We start from the raw sequence: 23,054 nt of genomic DNA, 5'->3' as shown, positions 1-23,054 counted from the left end.
CAAAGTTGACTTTTAAATTTTTCAGGTACTGTAGAGAGACTTTTTTTGGTGGGACAGGCCTCCATCCCTTGCCCAGTCAGTGCCAGATTACCAAATAGGTAGCAGCTTTTCAGGAGCCCTGCAACTATGGGTCAAAATAATACTGATCTAGACAGAAAATTACAATTGAGCTTTAAAATCCAAAAATACATTAAGAGTTAATTTGTGAGGGGCCCCCTGAGATTTTGGCTCCACAGAGTTTGGCCCTGTGCCCAGCCAGCTTCTTTTTAGTTGCAGGTCATATCACATCCTGCTTCTTCTCTAATTGGAAAGGAGAAACGAAGCCCTATATGAAACCCGTTAGATTTCTTCCCCCTTCCTCCCAAGCCTGTGCTTGTTTTTCATGTAGGTAAACAACATAACAAGCGACGCAGGTGGCGCTGTGGGTTAAACCACAGATCCTAGGACTTGCCGATCAGAAGGTCGGCGGTTTGAATCCCCACGACAGGGTGAGCTCCCATTGCTCGGTCCCTGCTCCTGCCAACCTAGCAGTTCAAAAGCACATCAAAGTGCAAGTAGATAAATAGGTACCGCTCCGGTGGGAAGGTAAACGGCGTTTCCGTGCACTGCTCTGGTTCACCAGAAGGGTCGGCCAATAAAGCGAAATGAGCACCGCAACGCCAGAGTCGGCCACGACTGGACCTAATGGTCAGGGGTCCCTTCACCTTTAAACAACATAACAAAAAAGCCCTCCAGCAACCCCCTTCCTCTTAATTTCAAAGGACTTGAGGAGGGGGCTGAAATCTTGAACGTTTTAGTGCCTGTACCTTGAGGCAAACCTTCAACCAGTTATTTCTCCGCTCCCCGACCCTCCAAAAAAGAGCACCTTTATTTTCTTGGATCAGGAAACTATTTAAAAAAGGGACTTTGTATTGGGTATAAACTTTTTGCATCTCCTTTGAGGATCATCAGTGAAATGTGAGAAAAGGAAACGGGCATTGGTCCTTTCCCGTTCACTTGTCGAGCGTTCACACGTATATCCGTGTCGCCTTTATTCGCGTGTCTCCTTTACATCCTTTCCCCCCTCCTCCTCGGCCCCCCCCCTCTCCGCGCCCCGCCGCCCTGGGCCTCGGCTCGAGGGGAAAGGAACCCCGCCCTCCCGGTCGCCTAGGCAACGCCAAAGCGCCCAACCGGCTGGCGCGAAGGAAGCCCCGCCCCGCTTCCCGGCCTCCCCAATCCGCGCCCAACAAATCAGCCGTCCCCCGCGACGCTCCTCCGCGGAGCGTGCGTGGCGCGACGCGGGCCTGCGCGCGGCGCCGCGTGGAGGCCCCGCCCCCTTGGCCTCCCTCCTCCCTCCGCGGCGCTGCTTGAGGCGGCGCTGCTTGAGGCGGCTGGGTCGTCGCCTCCGTCGCCTCCGGGTCTGCCGAGAGGAAGGATGTGCGAGCCCAGCAAGCAGGACATCGGCGCCGTTTTCCGGAGGCTCCGCGCCGTCCCCACCAACAAGGTAAGCAAGCGGGGCCAGGTCGGCGGCCCCAAGGAGGGAGGCGGGCTGCTTCTTCCCTCCGCTGACACGTCGCGCCTCCGGGAGCTTCGTGCTTCCCGTGTGGCTGTTTACTTTTGCCTGCCGCCCTCCTTGGCGCCGCCGCTTCGCAAAAGCACGGCGCGCGCGAGGAGAACAAAGATCCCACGGAGATCGTGATCCTCGTCGTGATTTCGCACCTTCTGTGGCCATCGCCCCCCTCCCCCTCCCCCGCTTTCCGATCTCCCTCCCCGAAATCGCATTATCCGATTAGGCGGGGCTTGCTTTCGCGTAGACGTGGCCAGATTCGTTTCTCTTTTATTTTTTTGCATTTGTTTATTTCTTGCCTTGATCTTCCAAAGAGCTCAAAAGTGGTGCACATGGTCCTCCTCCTCCTCCTCCTCCCGCTCCCCCCATTTCATCGTCACAGCAACCCTGTGAGGTCGGTCAGGCTAAGAGAGGGAGACTTGGCCCAAGATCAGATCACCCAGTGAGCTTCATGGATGATGTGGGGATTGGAAGCCAGGTCTCCCTCTTGCAAAGGACTTCATTTCTAGGGACTTGAGGAAGGGGCTGAAATCTTTAAGGGTTTTGCTGCATTTTTTTTGCAGACAGACTTTCAGCTTTCTTTTTTCTGCTGCCCAAGGCCAAACGCAAAAGAAAAAAGGGCACATTGATTTACTTGGATCAAGTATAGGGAAACTGGGAAACGTAGGGAAAGCTATGTAGGTAGATGTGTCCTTCCTGATTTATATCCATCCATGTATTGTGGAGCTGACGTTGTGATTCATCCCTTGCCTTTTGTAGGGTGAAGTGCATCTGCTTCCTGCCCAGAACTCCTCACTCCTTTTTCTTTGCTGGAATTCATGGTCAAGGTTCTGTCTGCCTTGTCACTGTTGGCAATATTCCTTTAAAGCACAGCATGGAAGGGAGCGAAAACTGATGAGGTGGCTTAGGAACTAGGGCTGTAGTTGATTTTGTCTTTTGCATTTTCTTCTTGGTGAAGAGTGAGTCAGTGACCTTTCAGAATAGGAGGAGCACTGTAATGTGGGCTTTTCCCACAGGCAGTTATTTCTGCGTATTTTCTTCATGTAATTTTGTTTGCTCGTTCCTGCACACTCTGACATGACTGTATAATTTTATAATGAACGGTTACGGTGCCCAAAGTCAAGTTACTTTATCTTCTGTTCTGATGGTTTGTGGAAATATGAGTAAAACAGCATGTTCATTTCAAGCAGTGATTCCGAACTTATTCTGAGTTATAACAGATTAAGCTATGAGGATGATGAAATCATCTTATAAGATGATGAAATAGAAATGCTGCAGGGCAAACCGGTTCAGGCAAATTGGTTGCTGGCAAGTGGGCTAGCTGAAAATAATTACTGCTCTGTTATAGCTCTTTAGTGATATGTAGATATGATCTTCAGGTTCACAAAGTTCAAATGTTGGATTATAAAGCCAGTGTTATTTCAGTCAAGTGGTTTTGAGGTAGCTGTGTGTGGACATGATCATAACAAGGAGGATTTGGAATTCAGAGGCTGCTAAATGGATAAAAGTAACATGTTCTTCTGGTACCTTGGTAGGTGCTCTAACGTCTTACGGTTTAAAAACTGGGTTGTATATTGTTCTGGATCATATTAATGTTTGTTAACGGGTCTGTTCATGTGCACATGTTAGGAGGTGTCAGATGGTGACAGTTATCCTAGTGAATGTTTTTTGTTTGTATAAATCAGAGTGGGTATCAATTCTATGTATAGTAATTTGGAGAATGCCTACTGTGTTCTAGATGCTTAACTCCCAGTTAAGTGTGCATAGAATTGCAGCCCTAGACATGCTGGGCTTCTTTTGTACAGTGTTCTGATAGGTGACCTAATAAAGAGATAGACTATATAGTCTGAAGCAGCTAGGTGACGGTCTTCCACCTGCAGGTACAGTGTTAGAAACTCAGATATATAAACTAGGTGCCAAGTGGCTCCTTAAACCAAGATTACAGTCGTCAAAACGGAAAGTCTAGTTGCCATTTTTAGGCAAGAGTTTTCAAATGATAGACTGACTGTGATTGATTAGTTAAGGTAGGTAAAGGTAAAGGATCCCTGGACGGTTTAAGTCAAGTCCAATTCGACTATGGGGTGCGGCACTCAACTCCGCTTTCAGGCCGAGGGAGCCAGCGTTTGTCTGCAGGCAGCTTTCTGGGTCATGTGGCGAACATGACTAAACTGTTTCCGGCTCATGGAGCACCATGATGAGTGCCAGGGCGCACGGAAACACTTTAACTTCCTGCTGCAGTGGTACATATTTATCTACATGCACTGGTATGCTTTTGAACTGCTAGACTGGCAGGAGCTGGGACAAAACAACAGGAGCTCACCCTGTCACACAGATTCGAACTGTCAACCTTATGGTCAGCAAGCCCAAGAGGCTCAGTAGTTTAGACCACAGCACCACCTGTGTATCCATCAGTTAAACTTCTGGCTAATTCAGATGGCAACCTTGAGCTAGGTTAAGAGCATTGAGAACTTGAAGACAAGTCACTTGATTCAAGGACAGTCCTCATATATATTGGCCTATTCCTACCTCTTTTTCTTAATGGTGACACAGACCATTCATTACATGAGAATATTCTTCACAACTGTGAGCTGGGCAGTGGGGTGGGGTAGTTGAAGACAAGCTACAAAAATTAACTATAATGTTGTTCACTGCTCCCGCTCAGGCTGAACAGAAAAAGTATTTTGGTTCCTGAAATTTATTCAGATTGTGCAGATAAAATATAACTGATAGAATTCTACAGGATGGAGTATTAGTGTGTGAAAACAGGCAAGATCCAAGGATCCCCAGGCATGCACCTCCAGATGGTAGAGATGTCAGGTGCCACCCTGGCACCCAGGAACCTTCACTTGGTCGAAGTGGTTGATAGGTCCAAAATGTGCCTGATGCCCAGTTAATTTCAAAGACTGCGGGTACATTAGAAGTTACATCAAGGCAACCAACTTTTTGCCTTACTTCAGCTCATTTGCTGGAGTAATTTAGAGCTATTTATTCTGCAGGTCTCACACTGTTGTTCAGATGCTTACTTGTCACTATATGCTATACACTTCTTGTATTGTTTTCTAGATATGCTTCGACTGTGGAGCGAAAAACCCAAGCTGGGCAAGCATAACGTATGGCGTTTTCCTGTGTATTGACTGCTCAGGGACTCATCGATCACTTGGGGTTCACTTGACTTTCATTCGGTAAGGAATTTGCTTGCTGTTTTTGGATTGAGGATGCTTTTTCTGTGTTACTGCATTTGTCTGACTTTCTCCCATATTTGTGAGTAAAAGGTTTGTTCATCTTGTGTGCCTCTTTTATAAGGATGGTATCCAACATGGCCCTTCTGCTGACAGAAGGCACCTGTCATCAAAACAGGGGAGGGAGGCAATTTTCAGATTTTCAGCAATGTCTTCCCTCCGCTGCTGCCTCTAGCGCCACCATAAATCTACTCTGGAGGGCCTTCTCTTGACAGAGGGAAAGCATTGAATCCCACCCTCAGAATGCTACTTTGGCATCAGTAGTAGATACAGGAGAATTTCTTTGGTGTGATTCCCAAGGAGTGGTTAAGATCTGAAAATTGCTCTTTCAATATCAGACAGTCGCCTTTTGGATCAGACCTGAAATTCTGGATATGGATATTAACCTGGCTTTTGTTGCGCTGACTTGTTTTCTTACTGCTTTTATCCCCTCCTAGTGGTGCAACAATGAAACTGCTAGAACAGTTGCAAAGCTAAGCAGAGTCCACTATAGTTTCAAATAGGATGGGGCACCACTTCCTGGGATCGGACTAGATGAGCCTTAGGGGGCCTTTACAGCTCTATGATTCTATTGTGATATTGTGTTAACTGTTTTAAATGGTTTCTTAGGTAGTCTGAAACGGTGGGGTCTAAATTATATAAACATACTTCTGTTGAAATTATTGGATTTATTCCATTTTACCATTGAGATGAAACGTTTATATTTTTATTAAATTGAAGTGGTTTTAAATATACACAAAGATTTGATTGCCTTCAGCTTTACCGTGAATGTTGCCGTCTGAGGGTTGTGCATTAGAAAATTGCAATCATGTGTTTACATTTTAGAACTTAACAGTTATGAGTCATATATCTGATACTGAATATCACAGTCTTTATTTACTTTACCAACCAATCCCCTGTGTCATGTTGGTGGTTGAGCTTCATACTTTGAATACTGAATATTAGAACAGCTTTCCTAATGATTGGTTGGTTCTGTTTACAGGAGCTAGAATGCCAGAAGTATAAATGGAAGTTTCCCTTTTTAGATGACTGTGCCACATAATTGGCAATTTTGTATTTTGGCTTTAAAGACTCATTTTTTTAAAAAAAGTAATTCATCTGAATATCCTCCGAAGCGTATACAGCCATGGGAATAAGAAAGTGCACCCTCTTTGTATTCTGTGGTTTTATATGTGAGCACATAATAACAATCATCTGTTCCTTAGCAGGTCTAAAAAATAGGTAAATACAGCATATTACACAGTGTCATGATTTATTTAACAGCAACAAAAAAGTTTTGCTTCAAGATTTTGTTGGGAAATAATGGTTAGAAAAGTTCTCAATTTTTTTCTTTTTTTAAATTTTGGTAGGTCTACAGAATTAGATTCTAACTGGTCATGGTTTCAGCTGAGATGTATGCAAGTTGGAGGAAATGCTAATGCTGTAAGTTTATTTGTGAAGTTGAGTTTTTACTCCCTGAACGGTTTCATATCATTCATATTTTGCAGAAGCTTTCTCTCTCTCTCTCTGTTATTTTTGTGGGTGCAACAGCTGCACTTTTTAATTTAAACCTGAGTGGTTAACCTGTAGCCTTTCAGATGTTACTGGGCTAAATTCCCACCAGTCCCAGTCAGTGGTTCAGCAGCATCTGGAGAACCACAGATTAGTCAGCCCTGATTTATGTATATAATTCTACCCCATTTATTTAACCACAAAGTGTTCCCAGAACAGCAAGCAATACTGTACTGAACACAAAATTCTGCTTCTGAGAATCCTGCCTTCTTTCTTTCTTTACAAGCAAGTTTCTATTCCTTATGGATGCAAACATATGCTTGAAAATGTATGAACAATGCCTGCTGAAATCTGGGGTTGTTTTCTCATTTGTATGGGGTTAGGGCTTCTGTGTTCCAGAAAAACCAGAATACATTATGCAAAATATCAGCTGCAGAATCAGAAACGCTAATTTTGCACAATTTATACAGGTTATAGAATTCGGATTGCCTGTGTGCACTTTTTAAAATAATGCTTGAGTGCATGCAATCCTGCTAATGGCTACTTGATCTTCTCATGCTCCTGATATTTACCCCAAACATGTATGTATTACCGTATTTTTCGCCCCATAGGACACACCTAGTTTTTTGGGGGGGAAATAAGGGGGGGAAAATTATTTCCCCCCCAGGCGCGGGGCTGGGGCGGGGGATGCCCGAGCTTCCCCCGACCCCAGTCCCCAGAACAGGCTGCTATCCGCAAGACTAGGGAGCCCGGCGGGAAGTCGCGCCGGTCTCCCCAGGCTTGCGGATATCTGTCCCCCGAGCTTGTGGGGCTGGCAGCCTCCAAACTAGGTCGGGGAATAGCGGGATGGCGGCGCTCCGCCTCCCCGCTGTCCCCCGAGCTTGTGGGGCTGGCGATGGGGAGAAGCAAGCTTCTCTTCACCGCCAGCCTCCAAACCAGGTCGGGGAATAGTGGGATGGCGGCGCTCTGCCTCCCCGCTGTCCCCCGAGCTTGTGGGGCTGGCGATGGGGAGAAGCAAGCTTCTCTCCACCGCCAGCCTCCAAACCAGGTTGGGGAATAGTGGGATGGCGGCGCTCCGCCTCCCCGCTGTCCCCCGAGCTTGTAGGGCTGCCCAATATCTGCTTGAAGCCCGGGGTGCGCTCCGGAGTCTGCCCCATGCTTCGGGCTGCAGGCTGCCGCCCGCAAGCCTTGCGAGCCCGGCGGGAACTCCTGCTGGGCTCGCAAGGCTTGTGGATAGCTTCCTGAAGCCTGGAGAGCGAGAGGGGTCGGTGCGCACCGACCCCTCTCGCTCTCCAGGCTTCAGCGAAAGCCTGCATTTGCCGCATAGGACGCACACACATTTCCCCTTCATTTTTGGAGGGGAAAAAGTGCGTCCTCTAGGGCGAAAAATACGGTATATATGTTTTTTTACTTGTATTTTAGCATGTTGTTCTCATTAACTTTGTTTTCTTGCTAAAATCTTATTTCTTTTCTTTTCTTTTTTGGCTATAACCTGTATTTGGTTGACCAACAAAATTTGATTTGATTTGATGTTTGAATATTTGATATTAGAATTTACGCTCAGATGAAAAATATGTAAATGCTATAGAAAAATGCTACAACTTTCATTTCGTTGCATGCATGCAAAGTTTCTTGATAATGTTCACCCACATAGCATAACCCAGACATAAATACATTTGCTTTAACTTTAAGGAATAAACCCACCCTCAAATGCTTTTAAAAATACACACATTGTCTTTCTTTAATGTACTCTTTTTTTTTGTAGTCTGCATTTTTCCACCAACATGGTTGCACTACAACTGACACCAATGCTAAGTATAGCAGTCGTGCTGCTCAACTTTACAGGGAAAAAATTAAGTCGCTTGCAGCTCAGGCAACACGGAAGTATGGTACTGATGTAAGTGATCTGCACTCTACCTCATTCATTGATTCTTGTTTTTACTTTCTTGTTAGACCACTGTTGTATTTCCAGGAAATCTAATGTTTATAAAGCTGATATGCAACCAATCACACGGTGTTCAGACATTTGCTTAGCTCTTTAAGAATGTTGCAGTAATGAGGAAAGATGGAAGATGCTGTATCAATTAATATCATGGCTTCCGTCATCTCTTTGGTGCATTCTGTCACCTCTGTAGCATTTAGGCAGAGTTCTGGCACCTCTTTTTCTAGAAAAAAAAGCCCTGATTAATATTAATCACTTAAATTGTATTTCCTGGGTGCTTTGTATTCCTGAACAGATTATTACAAAAAATTAGGGGGGGGGTCCCCACTACCATATTTTCACTGAAATGAAATATTTTTGGCCCCAATTATCAGCCTGTCATCACTTGGCATGTTGCCTTACTGCACCAACTACAATCTTGTTCATCATACAGTTTCACCAAAGTTGCAGAAGTGTTTATGTTGGGGTACAGTACCTGTATAATTAATACATTACCTGTGCAATCAGAGGAGGTTTAATATGTTCACCAACATAAAGTGTGACCAAGAGGTTCACTGATTTCGTATGAACTGTGAAACATATTTTATAAAAGTCAAAATTAGGTTTACAAATGGATATGAGATTTTTAAAATTTTGAAACATCTAGCATTATTTTTGTACAAGTAGAATGGATTTCTGTTAGTTCAGTGGGAATTTACCTTTCTCTGCATACCTCCAGTCACTCCCAAAATCTTCTCTGGAGGGTTGGAATGAGAATGAGAGGAAGATGAAGTCCTGTTGCACAAGTGGAAGTCAATTCAAGCAACATTGAATTGCACCCTAAGCAGCGTTCAAAATTCACCAGGAGCATTGCATCTGGCTATTGGCCACTTGTGACCAAGTGAAGATGCCCAGGCGGCAGGATGGCACATGGTGTCTCCACCATCTGGAGCTGCATTCCTGGGGATCCTTGGGTCTGGACTGTTTTCACACACAATCAGAATGAATTTCAGGAACCAAAATTTGTACGGAAAAATATGACTTTGAAGCCACCCAGCCCTGAAATGACTGTCACCTGGTTTAAGGAGCCGTTTGGCATCTAGCTTATAGATCTGAGTTCCTAACAATGACTGTAAGTCTTGCAGCCCTTGAAAAAGTAGCTACCTAATCTTTACTGCAGAGGTATGAAATCTTTTTCTGTCCAAGGGCCCTCATTCCTTCTTGGTCAAATTTTTGGAGGCTGCGTAGAAAAGTGGGCAATAAATGTCAGTCTGACCTTTGTACAGTAGGCTGTGTTCCAGCCCTGCAAGCCAGAGGTTGACATAAACACCCTGCAAATCCCCCCCCCCCAACCTCCACCCAAGGAAATGAAGAGACATTCTCATTATTCAAGGAGACATGGTAGGTGTGGAGCATGGCTGCTAAAGAGTGGGGCCTGGGGAGCGTTCCACAGAGACTACAATAAAAACCCTGCTCCTGGCTGTTTGTGTTTGCACTTGCTTAAAAAAACAATAAAATAATCTGACTGTATATCAGCGGGTATGGGGAATTTATTATGCAATTATAATGTATTTATAGTCCTGATCTAATCACTCTTATGTTAATCTGATGCACTGATCATATTTAAAATTAATGACAACTTATATAGGTTTGAAATATTTTTTCTGTTTTTCTGACCTTAGTTACTTCTATTAACTGTATTTTATATGAGGCCATTAAATGTAATATTTATCTTCACATCTGTGTGACTTTATGGAAGTCTACACTTTGTTCTGCAGAATGGAGCTCCCTTCATATGATGAATATGTGAAAAGGACTACAGCTGCCTATAGGAAACAGTAGAGAAATTGAGCATTTTAGCTTAGCTATGATTGGGTAGCAGCAGCATGTTTTCCCACCCCACCAAGGCATACAAAGAGGTATGCCTGTCTTTGGCTTTGAATATAAACCTGGAAGTTTCTTATCTGGGCAATACAATGGTCTACTCTAGTATTGATTTTCTGTGGCTCTTGGAAGTCTATAGAACTGTGTTCTTTCTTGAATTGTTTCCTTTTGATTTATAAAAGTACATTTCTCTATACCTAGGGAAATCCCAAGTGTCTAGAATCTGTGTGACCTAATTTTTGGGTAGCCTTGTGTCAGTTTCAAGCTGACGACCCAAATTTGCTGTCAGAGGGAATGGTGATGCTGAAAGAATTTGAGAACTGCTGAATTTTCATTGGAGCATATGAATGCCAGTGTAAATTGTCTGGAGCTTAGGAGCCATCAGATTTTGAATGCTTACATTAACTGTATCCGTTGCAACATTTCCAATAGGTCTTGCACTCCTGTATGTTTGTATTTGTTTCAAAGACTAGTCCCGTGTGATGCCTTTATGAAACTGTCTGTACATGCTGTTGATTATGCCTAAAACATACATTGTTGAGGGAACATCATGAGATGACATGCTGTGTTTGTTCTAGTTGTGGATAGATGGCAGTGGAGCCCCTCCTCTATCACCACAAGAAAAAGAGGAAGACTTCTTTGCATCTCACGTTACTCCTCGGGTATAGAATAAGTTGACTTTTGCTTCTTAAGTCTCTGGTATTTCTCAAGTAGCAAAGTTTCAGTATCTGTTCTGGCCCATGCATGGATGTACAGTAAATGTCCCATCTATTGTCTTGAGAGGGCCATGGATCCATGCTCTTCCTGGCCACCACAACCAAGAGTGGGAGGGTGGGGACTAGTCACAGATCAAAGGCAATGCAGTGTTGTCCCTCTGTTGGCATGAGCTGCCGCTGTTCAGCAGCAGAATAGATGATGTCACTAGTTTATGCCAACACAACACTGCACTTCCTACAGTTGATCATAGTGGTAGGTGGCAGTTTAGTCCTTGCTCTCCCACTCTGCGCTGGTGACCAGATGTGCATCCAGCATCCCCCGCTTCGGACTGATTGGGTAATATGTGACCTGCCATGTAATGTTAAATCTGAAAGTGCATCACTTTTTATCAGTCTTGTGACAATGATTGCTATCAGTTACTGTTTATACAAAATACAACACTTTGTAATCAAGTTTACATTGATTTTAAATAATGTTTGTAGGGTTGTTGAATTTATGGAATTGGCAGTTGTCTTATCTAATTCTGTAACTTTATGTAAATGAGTGAAAATACTCTAGTGACAAGTTATGGCAGAACTATTTGGATCCTTTACTTTTGTCCCGTAGATGAGTCATAATTTTTCTTACTGAAAAAATGTAGGTGTGAAATTTTAGATGTCTTAAATGTGTGTCTATAATTTTCATGACGGCATAAACATTGAGATTAACCAGTGTCTTAGCTACTTCAGTTTTGGGGTTACTTTGGGCTTATTCCAAATAGATAGTAGTAACTATTTTTTCCTTTTCTGCAGGTTATCAACACAGAATGGGAGTTATCACATCAGGAGACAAGTACTCTAAAACAGACATCTCTAGAAAATGATTCAGAAAGCAAAGAAGGTACAATTTGAAGAGGAGAGACAGAGTTTTTAGACTAAAGTTTAGCATTCTTGGCTACTGCTTATTCTTGTGCTGCCCTTTTATAATATTGCTGCACATCCAGTAACGATAGATGCTAAAAAGCAGGCACCTGTGTTTAACAAACTTCTGCAAAAGGGGAATGTCTTATGCTGCTTTATGAATAATAGCTTAGCCAGTTCTATTGTCACTGCATCTGAAGCACAACTTCAAACATGACAGAAATGCAGCGTAGTTACAAAAATCTGTTGCCACTTTCATGTTGTCATCCATTTGCAGTTCCAACTTCTTAATACTGTGATTAATTTATTTTTCCGGTGAAAAAAGTTCACAGAGAGTGGAAGTTCGGGGTGGGGGAAATGAGTGTCTGTGGGGGGAAATCTCTCTAGTAAGGTATTTTTGAATATTCTAAAATGGACTATTTGTGCTTAATGTTTTTATATATCTAGAAGATCCTGAACATGGACCAAGTGTTGATTGCCTTAGTGTCTCGCCACAGGCTTCATTAGGTAATCAGTCCAAAACAGCCCTGTGTGTTTTAATGTGTACATGTTTGAAGTGAGTTTGGTTTGGGAAAAGCAGTGCAAATTTTGCACTGAACATTTAATGACTGGCACCAGAGCCAGCATAATATCTAGGTATGGGCAGTATTGAAGTGCATCTAAATGTGCCCTTTTGCTCCATTCACGATGCTTATTTCTCTTCTGAGAAATGTAATGTGATAAAGGCCTCCTGAGCCTGTCACAGGTCAGAATGTATGTGGGGGATTGCATATTTGAATGCTCCTCCATGATGAATCCTTTCATATGAAAACCAACACATCTGGCAAAAACAGGCTAGCTTGTTATAAGTCTTGGCATCTGTAACATAGGGGAGTTTAGACCTGTAATTTCCCCCAGCTGTAGTCTGGAATAGTGCAGTCCTTCAAAGACAGTACCATACACTTAACCCCCTCCCTGCCCCGCAATAGTTTGGCCTTTAGGGTCCAGCAGTTGCCATGTACTATAAATTCTGTTGTTTATTTAAAACATTGACCTTTTTAGTTAGTGACGTGTGTTTGTTTTTATCTCTTATTTTAGCCAACTCGGAGAATGTAAATGCTTCAGGCACCACACATAGCAAAGGTGACCGTGGATCTTTTTAAATATCCTGTTTGACTGCTTGAGTTTCCACATTTAGGACTTCCGTGGAATAGAGCATTATAACAGTTTTCTTAGCTTCTTATACCAATTTAAGCAAACGTATCACCCTCTAACAAATTCATTTTTTGTTTTATCTTGAGAAAGTAATGATAATAAATAAATAAGAATAAAAATGCGCACCCCACCACCGAGACCATTCCATTGTAACTATCCAGCCTCCCAAAATTTCAACACCTCTTGCGATGGTTTGACCCCTTTCTGTTTTAACAGTACAAATTCTACAAACACCTTCCAACCTCTAACAATTTAAACAGCCTTAGATGCTTTTAATTTCCCCCGACTATATTTCTGGATCGCTGATATTCCCATACATTTCTTAAGCACCTTGAATATCCTCTTGACCATTTAATACTTCAGTATTTGAGGTATTATGCTGGCATCAGTCTGGAGATCCTCACCTATAGGAGTGGTCTGCATCCTTATTTCTGTGCATGTGGATCTTATATTCAACAAACATGATTAACAATTTCAGCTCTGGGAACATAAGAAAAGATTTGCTGGCTGGGGCCAAAGGCCTATGCAGTTCAGAATCCTTTTTCTCACAGTGCCAGTCAGAAGCCTCTTGGAATCCCCACAAGCAGAATATGAGGGCAGTCTCCTCTTGTTCCCCAGCAACATGCCATCACTGATTCTGGAGGTAGTATGCAACCTTCATGACTAGTCACCGCCATGATCTTGTCTCATTTCCTTTTAATAAGAGCGTAAGAAAAACTATTGGTGTGGGGAAGGGTCCAGTCTTCCTCTTAGTACTGAGTAGATCACTCTTCCCGAGTATTGCTCTTAAGGTGTATCAACTGGTTTAATGTCTGCTGGTTTAGATTTATGACCCGAAATTCTATTCTGAAACTTTGAGTTGAATGGTGGAAGCTAAATGCATTAGAGAGAGGAAGATTTTGTTCTCTAGGTGCCTTGTTCTTTAAAAGCACACTTTCCCTAAGCTATTTTTTGGAGATGGCATATAAGTTATTAACTGGTTTCCTAATTTGTGCCTAGTGTCTTGATTTCCTCCCCATTCTGCCCCGGGGCATATAGTTTGTTCATACTTCTGTACTGTGTGTGTGTGTGTGTGTGTGTGTGTGTGTAAAAGTGTGTAAAATCTGACAACTTTGGTTAAATATCAAGGAGGTATGCTTGTCAGTTGGACAACTTCTCTGAATTGCTATATCCTTCGCCCTTTGGAAGTTCACAGAAATGTATTTGTTTATACTGTAGCTAATATTTTAATGTTGAAAATAAGACATTTCATACTACACTGTACCGCTAATTTCTTTATTAATGAAACTGCTGTATTTCAGTTAAGGAAAATAAAGGGGGAAGCTTGCTGATATATCATGCTTTTGTGCAGATTGTTGTTAAGAACATTTGCATGCTCAAAAAATACAGATCATAACAAAATATGTGTTTAACTTTCCAGAGGCCAGCTCAATGATAAAGAAGAAGCCAAATCAAGTAAGAAAGGGGGTAAGTGATTCGGTGCCATGTTTTCTTCTGATAATGGTGTTGTAAATTAGTTTTCTCCATAGGATCTATGTTGAATTTTTGTACACTGCCATTTGTCTTTAGGTAAAAGGTATAAAACACCAAAATAAATTTTAAAATCCATAATAAATATTGGGACTCCTGCCCAAAAGAAGTACTGCATGCATGTAGTCCTCTTCTCAAAAGCTGATTATCCTTTTCATTAGCTACAGTGGCACCTCGGGTTAAGTACTTAATTCATTCCGGAGGTCAGTTCTTAACCTGAGACTGTTCTTAACCTGAAACACCACTTGAGCTAATGGGGCCTCCTGCTGCCGCCATGCCGCTGGAGCACAATTTCTGTTCTCATCCTGAAGCAACGTTCTTAACCCGAGGTACTATTTCTGGGTTAGCGGAGTCTGTAACCTGAAGCGTATGTAACCTGAGGTACCACTGTTTTTGGCATGGAAGAGAGACTGGATCCAGCTCTCTAGTCCCCTTTTAAAGAGCTGACTTAACAAACTTCCAGCTTTGTTTGTTTACTTAAAGGCTATACGTATAGAGACTCAGCTGAGGATTCACCCCCAGGCTTCGTTCTTCATGCATGTAGGAATATGTATGCTGAAGCATTGCATTGGAATAAATTTGCGGGAGGTATTTCTGCAGTTATATGGCACCCTAGATGACTTTTGTATCTTGGTAACAGAGTACATTTGTTCTATCTGTACAGTAGACCCTCGGGTTACGTTACTCTCGAGTAACGTAAACTTCAGGTTGCGAAAGCGGCAAACCTGGAAGTATTTTTCTGGGTTTTGCTGCTCGCACATGCGCAGAAGCGGCGGCCTCTGGATACAGATTTTTTGGGGTGCGCACGGATCCTGGAACAAATTACCGTATTTTTCGCTCTATAGGACGCACTTTTTCCTCTCCAAAAATTAAGGGGAAATGTGTGTGCGTCCTATGGAGCGAATGCAGGCTCCTTGGCTTCAGCAATAGCAACGCAAAGCCCCCGAAGCGCAGAGGGAGCGCTTCCTCCGCGCTCCGGAGGCTTCAGGGATAGGCTTCAGCGCGAGTTCCCGCTGCGCTCCGCAGGCTTCAGGTTCCTTTCACTGAAGACGGGAGAGCAAGACTCTCCTGGCTTCAGCAGAGAGGGAGAGCTGCGCAGCGCCCCTTCAGCCAAGCGGGAGGATAAATGGAAGGGGATCCGTTTCTCCTGCCACTTCACTGAAGGGGTGCTGAGCATAGAGGGGGAGTTTTTCCCCCCCTTGTTCTCCCCCTCTAAAACAAGGTGTGTCCTATGGTCGGGTGCGTCCTATAGAGCGAAAAATATGGTAGATTCATATCCAGAGGGTCCACTGTATTTTATGTAATTTGACCATGAGCGTACAAGGAGTAGTATTTGCCGCAATTGGTAAGCATTGTGCTAACATTTCATAGTGCTGCATATTGCTGAAAAATCATGGCCTGGCCATCAGGAGTGTGCTATGGGATGGCATGCTCGCCTCTGCTCCTGGTTCAGAGCAAACTAGTTTTTGCCATGGTGGCGTCTGAACTAGTGAGACCTATGGCGATTGCTAACTATAGTGTGCTTCTAAATCGCAGAATCTTCTTTCATGTTGTGGTTTGAAGGCAAAATACCTTTAGGTGGCAAAACTTGAGATTACCACAAACCAGGAAGTGCAGGAGAAATTGGGGTTTGGTTTGTCTGTAAGGTGTAAACTGGGTCTTGATTCAGCCGCCCCTTGCCATTGTTGGAACTTTCTTGTTTACAATGTGAGAGAACAAATGCACATGTAGTTTCTTTACCTACCTGTACAAACAGATGCCTTTGTTTAGTTTACTTTATTGGTCCTATCCCTCTCCCCTCCTTCTATTCACTGACATTTCAGACTGTAAAATGACTTATTTCTTTCTCATTAAAGCTTGGAGCCAAGAAAGGTGGTTTGGGGGCCCAGAAGATGAGCAGCAAGAGCTTTAATGAAATTGAGAAGCAAGCCCAAGCCGTAGATAAAATGAAAGAAGATATGCATGCTAGCAAAAGAACGGAGAAGGAAGAGCCGCTGTAAGTGTAGCTCACTTTGCATGTATAATATGTTTGCTTAGCAAATACGTAAGCTGGATTTTTGCAGTTGTACTGAATGGTTCTTGATGCGGGGAATGCTTTAGACCAGGGGGTCAGCAAACTTTCAGCAGGGGGCTGGTCCACTGTCCCTCAGGCCTTGTGAATGAATTCCTATGCCCCACAAATAACCCAGAGATGCATTTTAAATAAAAGGACACATTCTACTCATGTAAAAAGATGCTGATTCTTGGATCGTTCGCAGGCCGGATTTAGAAGGTGATTGGGCCAGATCCGACCCCCAGGCCTTAGTTTGCCTACCCATGCTTTAGACAGCACCTGTTATGCTTTAAGAAGCACCTGTTTTCCTTTAGTCTGAAGCGTAGCTGATGGAGTTGAAAGCAGTTTGAGCAAGCTATGATAACAGGATGTTCTCAGACTTGTGATGCTTTCCAGATATCCTTGGACTCAAACTCCCATCAGCCCCAGACAGCAGTGGATGGTATCACGTGGCATTCCAATAACGCGTGTAGCGCACAATGTGGACTACCTCCCCCTTAAGCAATCCCCTCCCTTTTATTTCAAAACATTTTATACAGCCTTCAAGACTGTAGTCAATTTAAAAACACAAAATACTAAAAAAAAAAAATTTAACAAGTGGCTAGAGAAATAAAATGCTAAAAAGCAGATGAGATTAAAACGGTAATTAAAAGCACCCAAGAAAATGATTATAACAGCTTCTGACAAATGTGAAATGCTTAACCAAAATCCTTCCTGGAAAGAAAGATCTTTACAGTGTAGCCAAATGCCATGGGAGAGATAGGATGGATGGTGGGCCTCCTTTGGGAGGATATTCCAAAGCCCTGGGCATAGTGACTGAAACGCTACCCCTTGCCCCGTCAGCCCCAACCAGGTGTATCTAAAGGGTTGTTGGGGCACCCAGGGCTTCCATTGAAGAGCTTAAGGGTGAAATTTGCATGCATCTTGTCAGTGGAAAAAACTTGCCCGTTTCCAGGCAAATGGGTGCAGCGTTTTTGTTCTTGGCACCTTTAAAGTGGGATTTTATTTATTTATTTATTTATTTATTTATTTATTTATTTATTTATTCATTCATTCATTCATTCATTCATTCCTAAGTAGCAAGGATGGGGTGCAGGTGGCGGCTGTGGTCTAAATCACAGAGCCTAGGGCTTGCCGATCGGAAGGTCGGTGGTTCGAATCCCTCGAAGGGGTGAGCTCCCGTCTCTTGGTCCCAGCGCCTGCCAACCTAGCAGTTCGAAAGCACTTCAAAGTGCAAGTAGATAAATAGGTACCACTCCAGCGGGAAGGTAAACGGCATTTTTGTGTGCTGCTCTGGTTTTGCCAGAAGCGGCTTAGTCACGTTGGCCACATGACCCGGAAAGCTGTCTGCGGATAAACGCCGGCTCCCTCAGCCAGTAAAGCGAGATGAGTGCCGCAACCCCAGAGTTATTCGCAACTGGACTTAACTGTCCTTTACCTTTTTAAGTAGCAACGAGTGTCCATAAGATTCCGACAAATCCTAGGCTGAATTGTGCAATTTAGGGATATTCAGACGATGTCCAACACAAAGCAGACTGAACAGAAATGACTTGCTTGAAGTGAAAGCCCCCTGTTAAAATGCCCAGCTACATTTCAGTTGGCCACCAGGTGGCAGCATAAATGCGTTTTTAGGAGTTCCAAGCAATTACCGTATTTTTTGCTCTATAAGACTCACTTTTTCCCTCCTAAAAAGTAAGGGGAAATGTGTGTGCGTCTTATGGAGCGAATGCAGGCTGCGCAGCTATCACAGAAGCCAGAACAGCAAGAGGGATTGCTGCTTTCACTGCGCAGCAATCCCTCTTGCTGTTCTGGCTTCTGAGATTCAGAATATTTTTTTCTTGTTTTCCTCCTCCAAAAACTAGGTGCGTCTTGTGGTCTGGTGCGTGTTATAGAGCGAAAAATAGGGTATTATGGCTCTCTCAAACCAGCGATCTTTATATTCCTGGATGAGCTTGTGGAAATCCCCAGAGCAAATGTAAGGGGCATGCAGGAAGTTGCAAGGAGAAATCCTTATTCAGATGGAACTATTAGTTGGATACCGCCCCTAGACTACATAGTTTACTTTAATGCAATATATCCCTGAATACTTTCCTTGCAACCCCCCCCCCCCCGCCCCAGTTATTTTCAGGGATAGTTTAAGGTGTTTGGGGAGAATAGCACATTCAAATACAATGCACCCAGCTTGTCCTTTTAAAATATACCTGCAAACATTTTGGCATTTCAACACATCTCAGTTAAAACTTTTATGAATATCTGTGCTGTCATTTCATGACCCCTTAGGAGGTTATTCATGGGTCACACACACAAAAATTGCACCTTGTTTTGAAGACGCATATTGTTCTTACCTTCTTGATTTTGTTAATGCTGTCAGAGAGAGATAAAAGTAAGTGTGCTTTTTGTTTTGTAATTGGAAAGTCAAGTGCACGTTGGCTGAGCGAAAGCTTTTGCAACTTACTTGCATGGCTTCAGGATCAGAAACTGTATTGCAAAAACTCCAGTGAATGTAATCCTATTAATATGTGTTCATTCATCTAGCTGTTATAATCATTTCAATTTCATTTCCTTATTTTCTCCTCTTAACTTTTGTTCCCTTGCAAGTATTTTTAAATAAGTATCTGACAATCTAAGATACTACCTGGTGGTCATGTTATGTCTTGTAAATTTACATTTGTTTCTGGGTTGTATTATTGCAGGAGATCAATTGAATGTACCAATGTAATTGAAGGGGAGCACAGGGGCAACAGAGGGAAAATGTAGGCTGGAGATCCCCATTCCGGGAGGGGAATGCCTCTTGTACTTCTTAGGGTGGAAAGCTAGATGTACAACAGGCAGTTAAACATATATCCATCAATAAGATTTTTGAGTTAATTATCTCCCCCACCCCCTTTTGTGTTGTGATTTGCATTGAATTTGCAGAGAGGTGAAGATTCATTTTGAATTTAGGTTCCTGGGTACTGCGTATATATACATGAAATTGCGTATAGTGTGAACACCACCTAAAAAGCCTGTAAACACCCTCTAAATATTCAGAAACCCACAAAAATCTGCCAAACTCCACCACAGTCATTCCCTCCAAACCTCCTTTCTCAAAATCCAACTCTCTGCAGGCCTCAAAGGTCTGTGCAAAGGCTCCTGGGATTGCAAGCTTGGGATTTTCCCGCTCTTTGGGAGCCATTTTTGCTGTTTATGCAGTTTGAATTGATTTATTTAACTATTTCCCGGCCCTGTGTGCATACACATGCATGAGCCTAATATGCATAAGTGGAGGCCTGCACTTGACTCTGGTAGGCAATAACCCATGCTTTTGGATACACTGAAAAGCTTCAGCAAATGCCCGCTCTTCTGATCACGTTGCCCTGTCCCTTTTACCGGAGGATCATTTCCTTAGGTGGTCAGACTCAAACTCCACTGTTCTTGCCCAGCCAATGGCATTATTGTGCCTTTATGTAAGCCTTTTGACGCCTTTTGCCTCACTGTACTACAGCTCCACAGATCATTTTTGGAAGGTCGCCCGCCCCGTCTTAGAGCAGTGCTATACTTCTGACATGTTTGACTTGTGTATGTGTTCTGCCTTTTCTGTTAGGAAAAGCTAGAAAAGTTTTTGGCTCAGTGTGTGCTTTTCCCACACAATCCTCATATGACAGTTGCATGCAGTCCCACCTTAGGGGGCACTTTTGGTCACCTGCTATTACTGTTATCTGCATTGATCAGAGGGTGGTGGGTGGAGATTCAGGTTTCCATTTGAAATACGTTGACTCTGCTCTGTTTTTAGGGTGTCATCATTACGACTGGCCTACAAAGATCTTGAAATTCAGATGAAAGATGAAAAAATAAATATGGCTGGTAAAAAGAAAAGTGAGGTAGAAAGACTTGGCATGGGATTTAACAGCAATAGAAGGTATGTATTGTTTTTTAAATAAAATATATATTGCTCCTTCATTGCCATCGCAGAGCAGGGTACCTAAAACAAAATAAATTATAACTACATTACTAAATGTTTACTTATTTAAATACGTATAGACAATTTCATAAAAATACAGCAAGGTAGTATAGAGCATACAAAAATACAACAACATAATCAATAAAAACTGCTTGGGAAAAGGAAGTTCATGTTTCAGAGGCCGGTCTGACTTCTGTCCATAGCTGTCAACTTACAGATTTGAAAATAAGGGACCAGCAGCCTCAAAAATAAGGGATCAGCAGTCAAAATAAGGGATTTTCCAAGCACAGGTATGTTCAACTTCTGAGCCCCTCCAAGCCAAAGGCAGAAAGCCCAGCCAGCAGCCAAACAAAGCCTCAAGCGGTGGTTCCCACAGCACAGCAACCCAGCAAAGGGGATGCAGCAAGGAAAACCACTGTCACCTCTCCGCTGGGAAGCGCTGAGCAAAGGCGAGTACCCAGGCATCGCGGCTGATTTGATTGGCACAAGGCATGAAAGCTCCACCCCCCAGTCATTCTTAGACTCCTTATTGGGTCAGCAACGCAGCCAGGCAACACAGTTGGAGCCTCCCTCCTCCCTGGCTGGCAGGGAGGGAAGGAGAGGAGCTGCTTCCTTTGAAACCCGGGAAATTTAAGGGACATCATCAATAAGGGACAGCAGCGGGACACGGCGCTGGGATAAGGGACTTTCCCGCCAAATAAGGGACAGTTAACAGCTATGCTTTTGTCGTGTCCACTCAAGTTGACTCCCTGCTCCTCATCATTTGTTCAGCCCTTCAAGGAGTGTGTCCACAAGGAGCCATAGCTAATAGTTTACCATGAACACAGAAATTGCTCCCACTTTACTCCTATCCTGGGGTGAAAAGGAACAGTGAACTATTGGTTCCTGGCTTAGCATAAGGCTCACACTGGGATCATGGTTCCTTTTCCTCAAATCACGATTTGTAAGCCATTTGTTTTGCTAAAAAAACCAAAAATATTACTGTGATCTTTCATTTGTTCTTTGGTTCTTGATCTCTGTGTTTACAGTTTCCCTTTGTGAGGTTGCCTTTGGGCTTGTGATCCTTATAAGGGCTTTAATGGGAATAATGAAGGGGAAGGGGTAAGAGTTACTTGGAGGCTGAGGAAACCATGAAGGTTTTCTTTACTAATATTCTCTCAGTGTACTGAGTTCTATCAGATTTTAGTATGTGTAGTTTTTATTATTATGCATAATTTTAAATGCCTATATCAGGAGAGCAAGGCTTGTATAAATATTATGAATTACATAATCTGTACTTCCACTCAGCATTACCACAAGGTTCCTGATGCTATTCCGCCAAGAATTTTCTCAAGGCAAAACATAGTTGGCAATCCTCAAACCTTTCTCTGCCCAGAGTCAAAATGAATGAAAAACGGGTGAATAGGGTAGGGAGAAGGCTGCTACGAATTTTTAATTCCAGAGAGGTATCCATATAGTGTGCTGCAGCAAAACTCGAGTTCCTTGTAATACCTTGGCTAATGATTTGTTGTGGTGTAAACATTGGCACGTATACTGCTAGTCTGCTTTGTCAGATGCATGAAGGACACCATCAAATGAAGTGGGCTGTTGTCCATGCTGTGAAGGCCTTTGGGTATGTTTAGCACCACAATACTGTCGTGTTGCCTTTTCTGCAGCAGACTAACTGACATGGCTCGCGGAAGGCACTGGAATTAAGCTTGTGAAGTGACAGACATCCATATAAACAGCAGAATTAATCCATGAAAGCTGATCCCATAATTAATCTCTGCTGCATTTGCTCGATGTTCTAGGCCAGGGGTCAGCAAACTTTTTCAGCAGGGGGCCGGTCCACTGTCCCTCAGATCTTGTGGGGGGCCGGACTATATTTTGAAAAAATAATAATGAACGAATTCCTATGCCCCACAAATAACCCAGAGATGCATTTTAAATAAAAGGACAAATTCTACTCATGTAAAAACATGCTGATTCCCGGACCGTCCGCGGGCTGGATTTAGAAGGCGATTGGGCCGGATCCGGCCCCCGGGCTTTAGTTTGCCTACCCATGTTCTAGGCGCTTCAATACAAAGCTGTCTTTATGTTCTAATAAAGTTACTCATTGGAATAAGTGAGGGAGACGCTTCAGAATTTCTAGTGAATGTCCTGGCCTCACTAGGATGTCTGGCATCAGTTTGAGACCCAGTGCTCTAGACAGAGCAGCATGAGATTGCAGAAAGATTTTTTCCCTTAAAGCTACTTTAAAATCTTGTTGTCATGGCTGAGGAGATATGAAATTTGATTTGTTGTATTAAGCTTGATTATTACATCGGGCCTTGGCCTATTATAATTAGATGTTTACTGAGAATCCAATTCATAAGATGGGCTTTGTCCTTTTAACTGAATTTCTCTTTGTCCGTTTAATGCTAACATGGTCCTATCTTCTCTCCCATACCAGTGGCATTTCCCATTCCGTAATTTCAGATATGCAGATCATAGAACAAGAAACACCTATAATTGCAAAACCAAGGAAAAAGTACAATAATAATGATGACGTCGACTCATATTTCTCATCCCCTAGTTCAAGGTAACACTTTCACTTACTTGGTTGGATTAAGATGAAAACATTTAGGCAGTGGCAAAATGTTTTGTATTTCCAGTTCAAAC

At 43.1% G+C, this 23,054-nt stretch overlaps 1 protein-coding gene and 1 long non-coding RNA gene across 9 annotated transcripts in view; both read left to right on the top strand.

The window, feature by feature from the left end:
* The first annotated feature begins 1,306 nt into the window (after positions 1-1,306).
* The window catches only part of ARFGAP3 (ARF GTPase activating protein 3), a 34,076-nt gene continuing 12,328 nt past the window's right edge, over positions 1,307-23,054 (top strand). Inside the window, exons 1-12 of one of the 8 annotated variants that reach the window (XM_081005566.1) lie at positions 1,307-1,483; positions 4,610-4,728; positions 6,135-6,207; positions 8,042-8,173; positions 10,660-10,743; positions 11,590-11,677; positions 12,148-12,204; positions 12,775-12,819; positions 14,312-14,358; positions 16,278-16,417; positions 20,247-20,372; positions 22,846-22,974. In XM_081005566.1, the coding sequence (XP_080861692.1) occupies positions 1,415-1,483; positions 4,610-4,728; positions 6,135-6,207; positions 8,042-8,173; positions 10,660-10,743; positions 11,590-11,677; positions 12,148-12,204; positions 12,775-12,819; positions 14,312-14,358; positions 16,278-16,417; positions 20,247-20,372; positions 22,846-22,974 (1,109 nt within the window). In that variant the 5' untranslated portion in view covers positions 1,307-1,414. Of the gene's footprint in view, positions 1,484-4,609; positions 4,729-6,134; positions 6,208-8,041; positions 8,174-10,659; positions 10,744-11,589; positions 11,678-12,144; positions 12,205-12,774; positions 12,820-14,311; positions 14,359-16,277; positions 16,418-20,246; positions 20,373-22,845; positions 22,975-23,054 lie in introns of all 8 variants that reach the window. The other 7 variants (XM_081005567.1, XM_081005565.1, XM_081005572.1 and 4 more) reach the window with 7 other exon arrangements.
* On the top strand, positions 12,826-13,993 carry LOC308477317. The gene is made up of 2 exons (XR_013986480.1): positions 12,826-13,614; positions 13,683-13,993. It is a non-coding gene; the product is annotated as an uncharacterized lncRNA (long non-coding RNA).

This window comes from Podarcis pityusensis, assembly GCF_964106645.2.
Source record: "Podarcis pityusensis genome assembly, chromosome: 5".
NCBI classification, from domain to species: Eukaryota; Metazoa; Chordata; class Lepidosauria; order Squamata; family Lacertidae; genus Podarcis; species Podarcis pityusensis.
The sequence above is the reverse complement of the archived record's forward strand: the minus strand, read 5'-3'. Positions and strand labels throughout refer to the sequence as shown.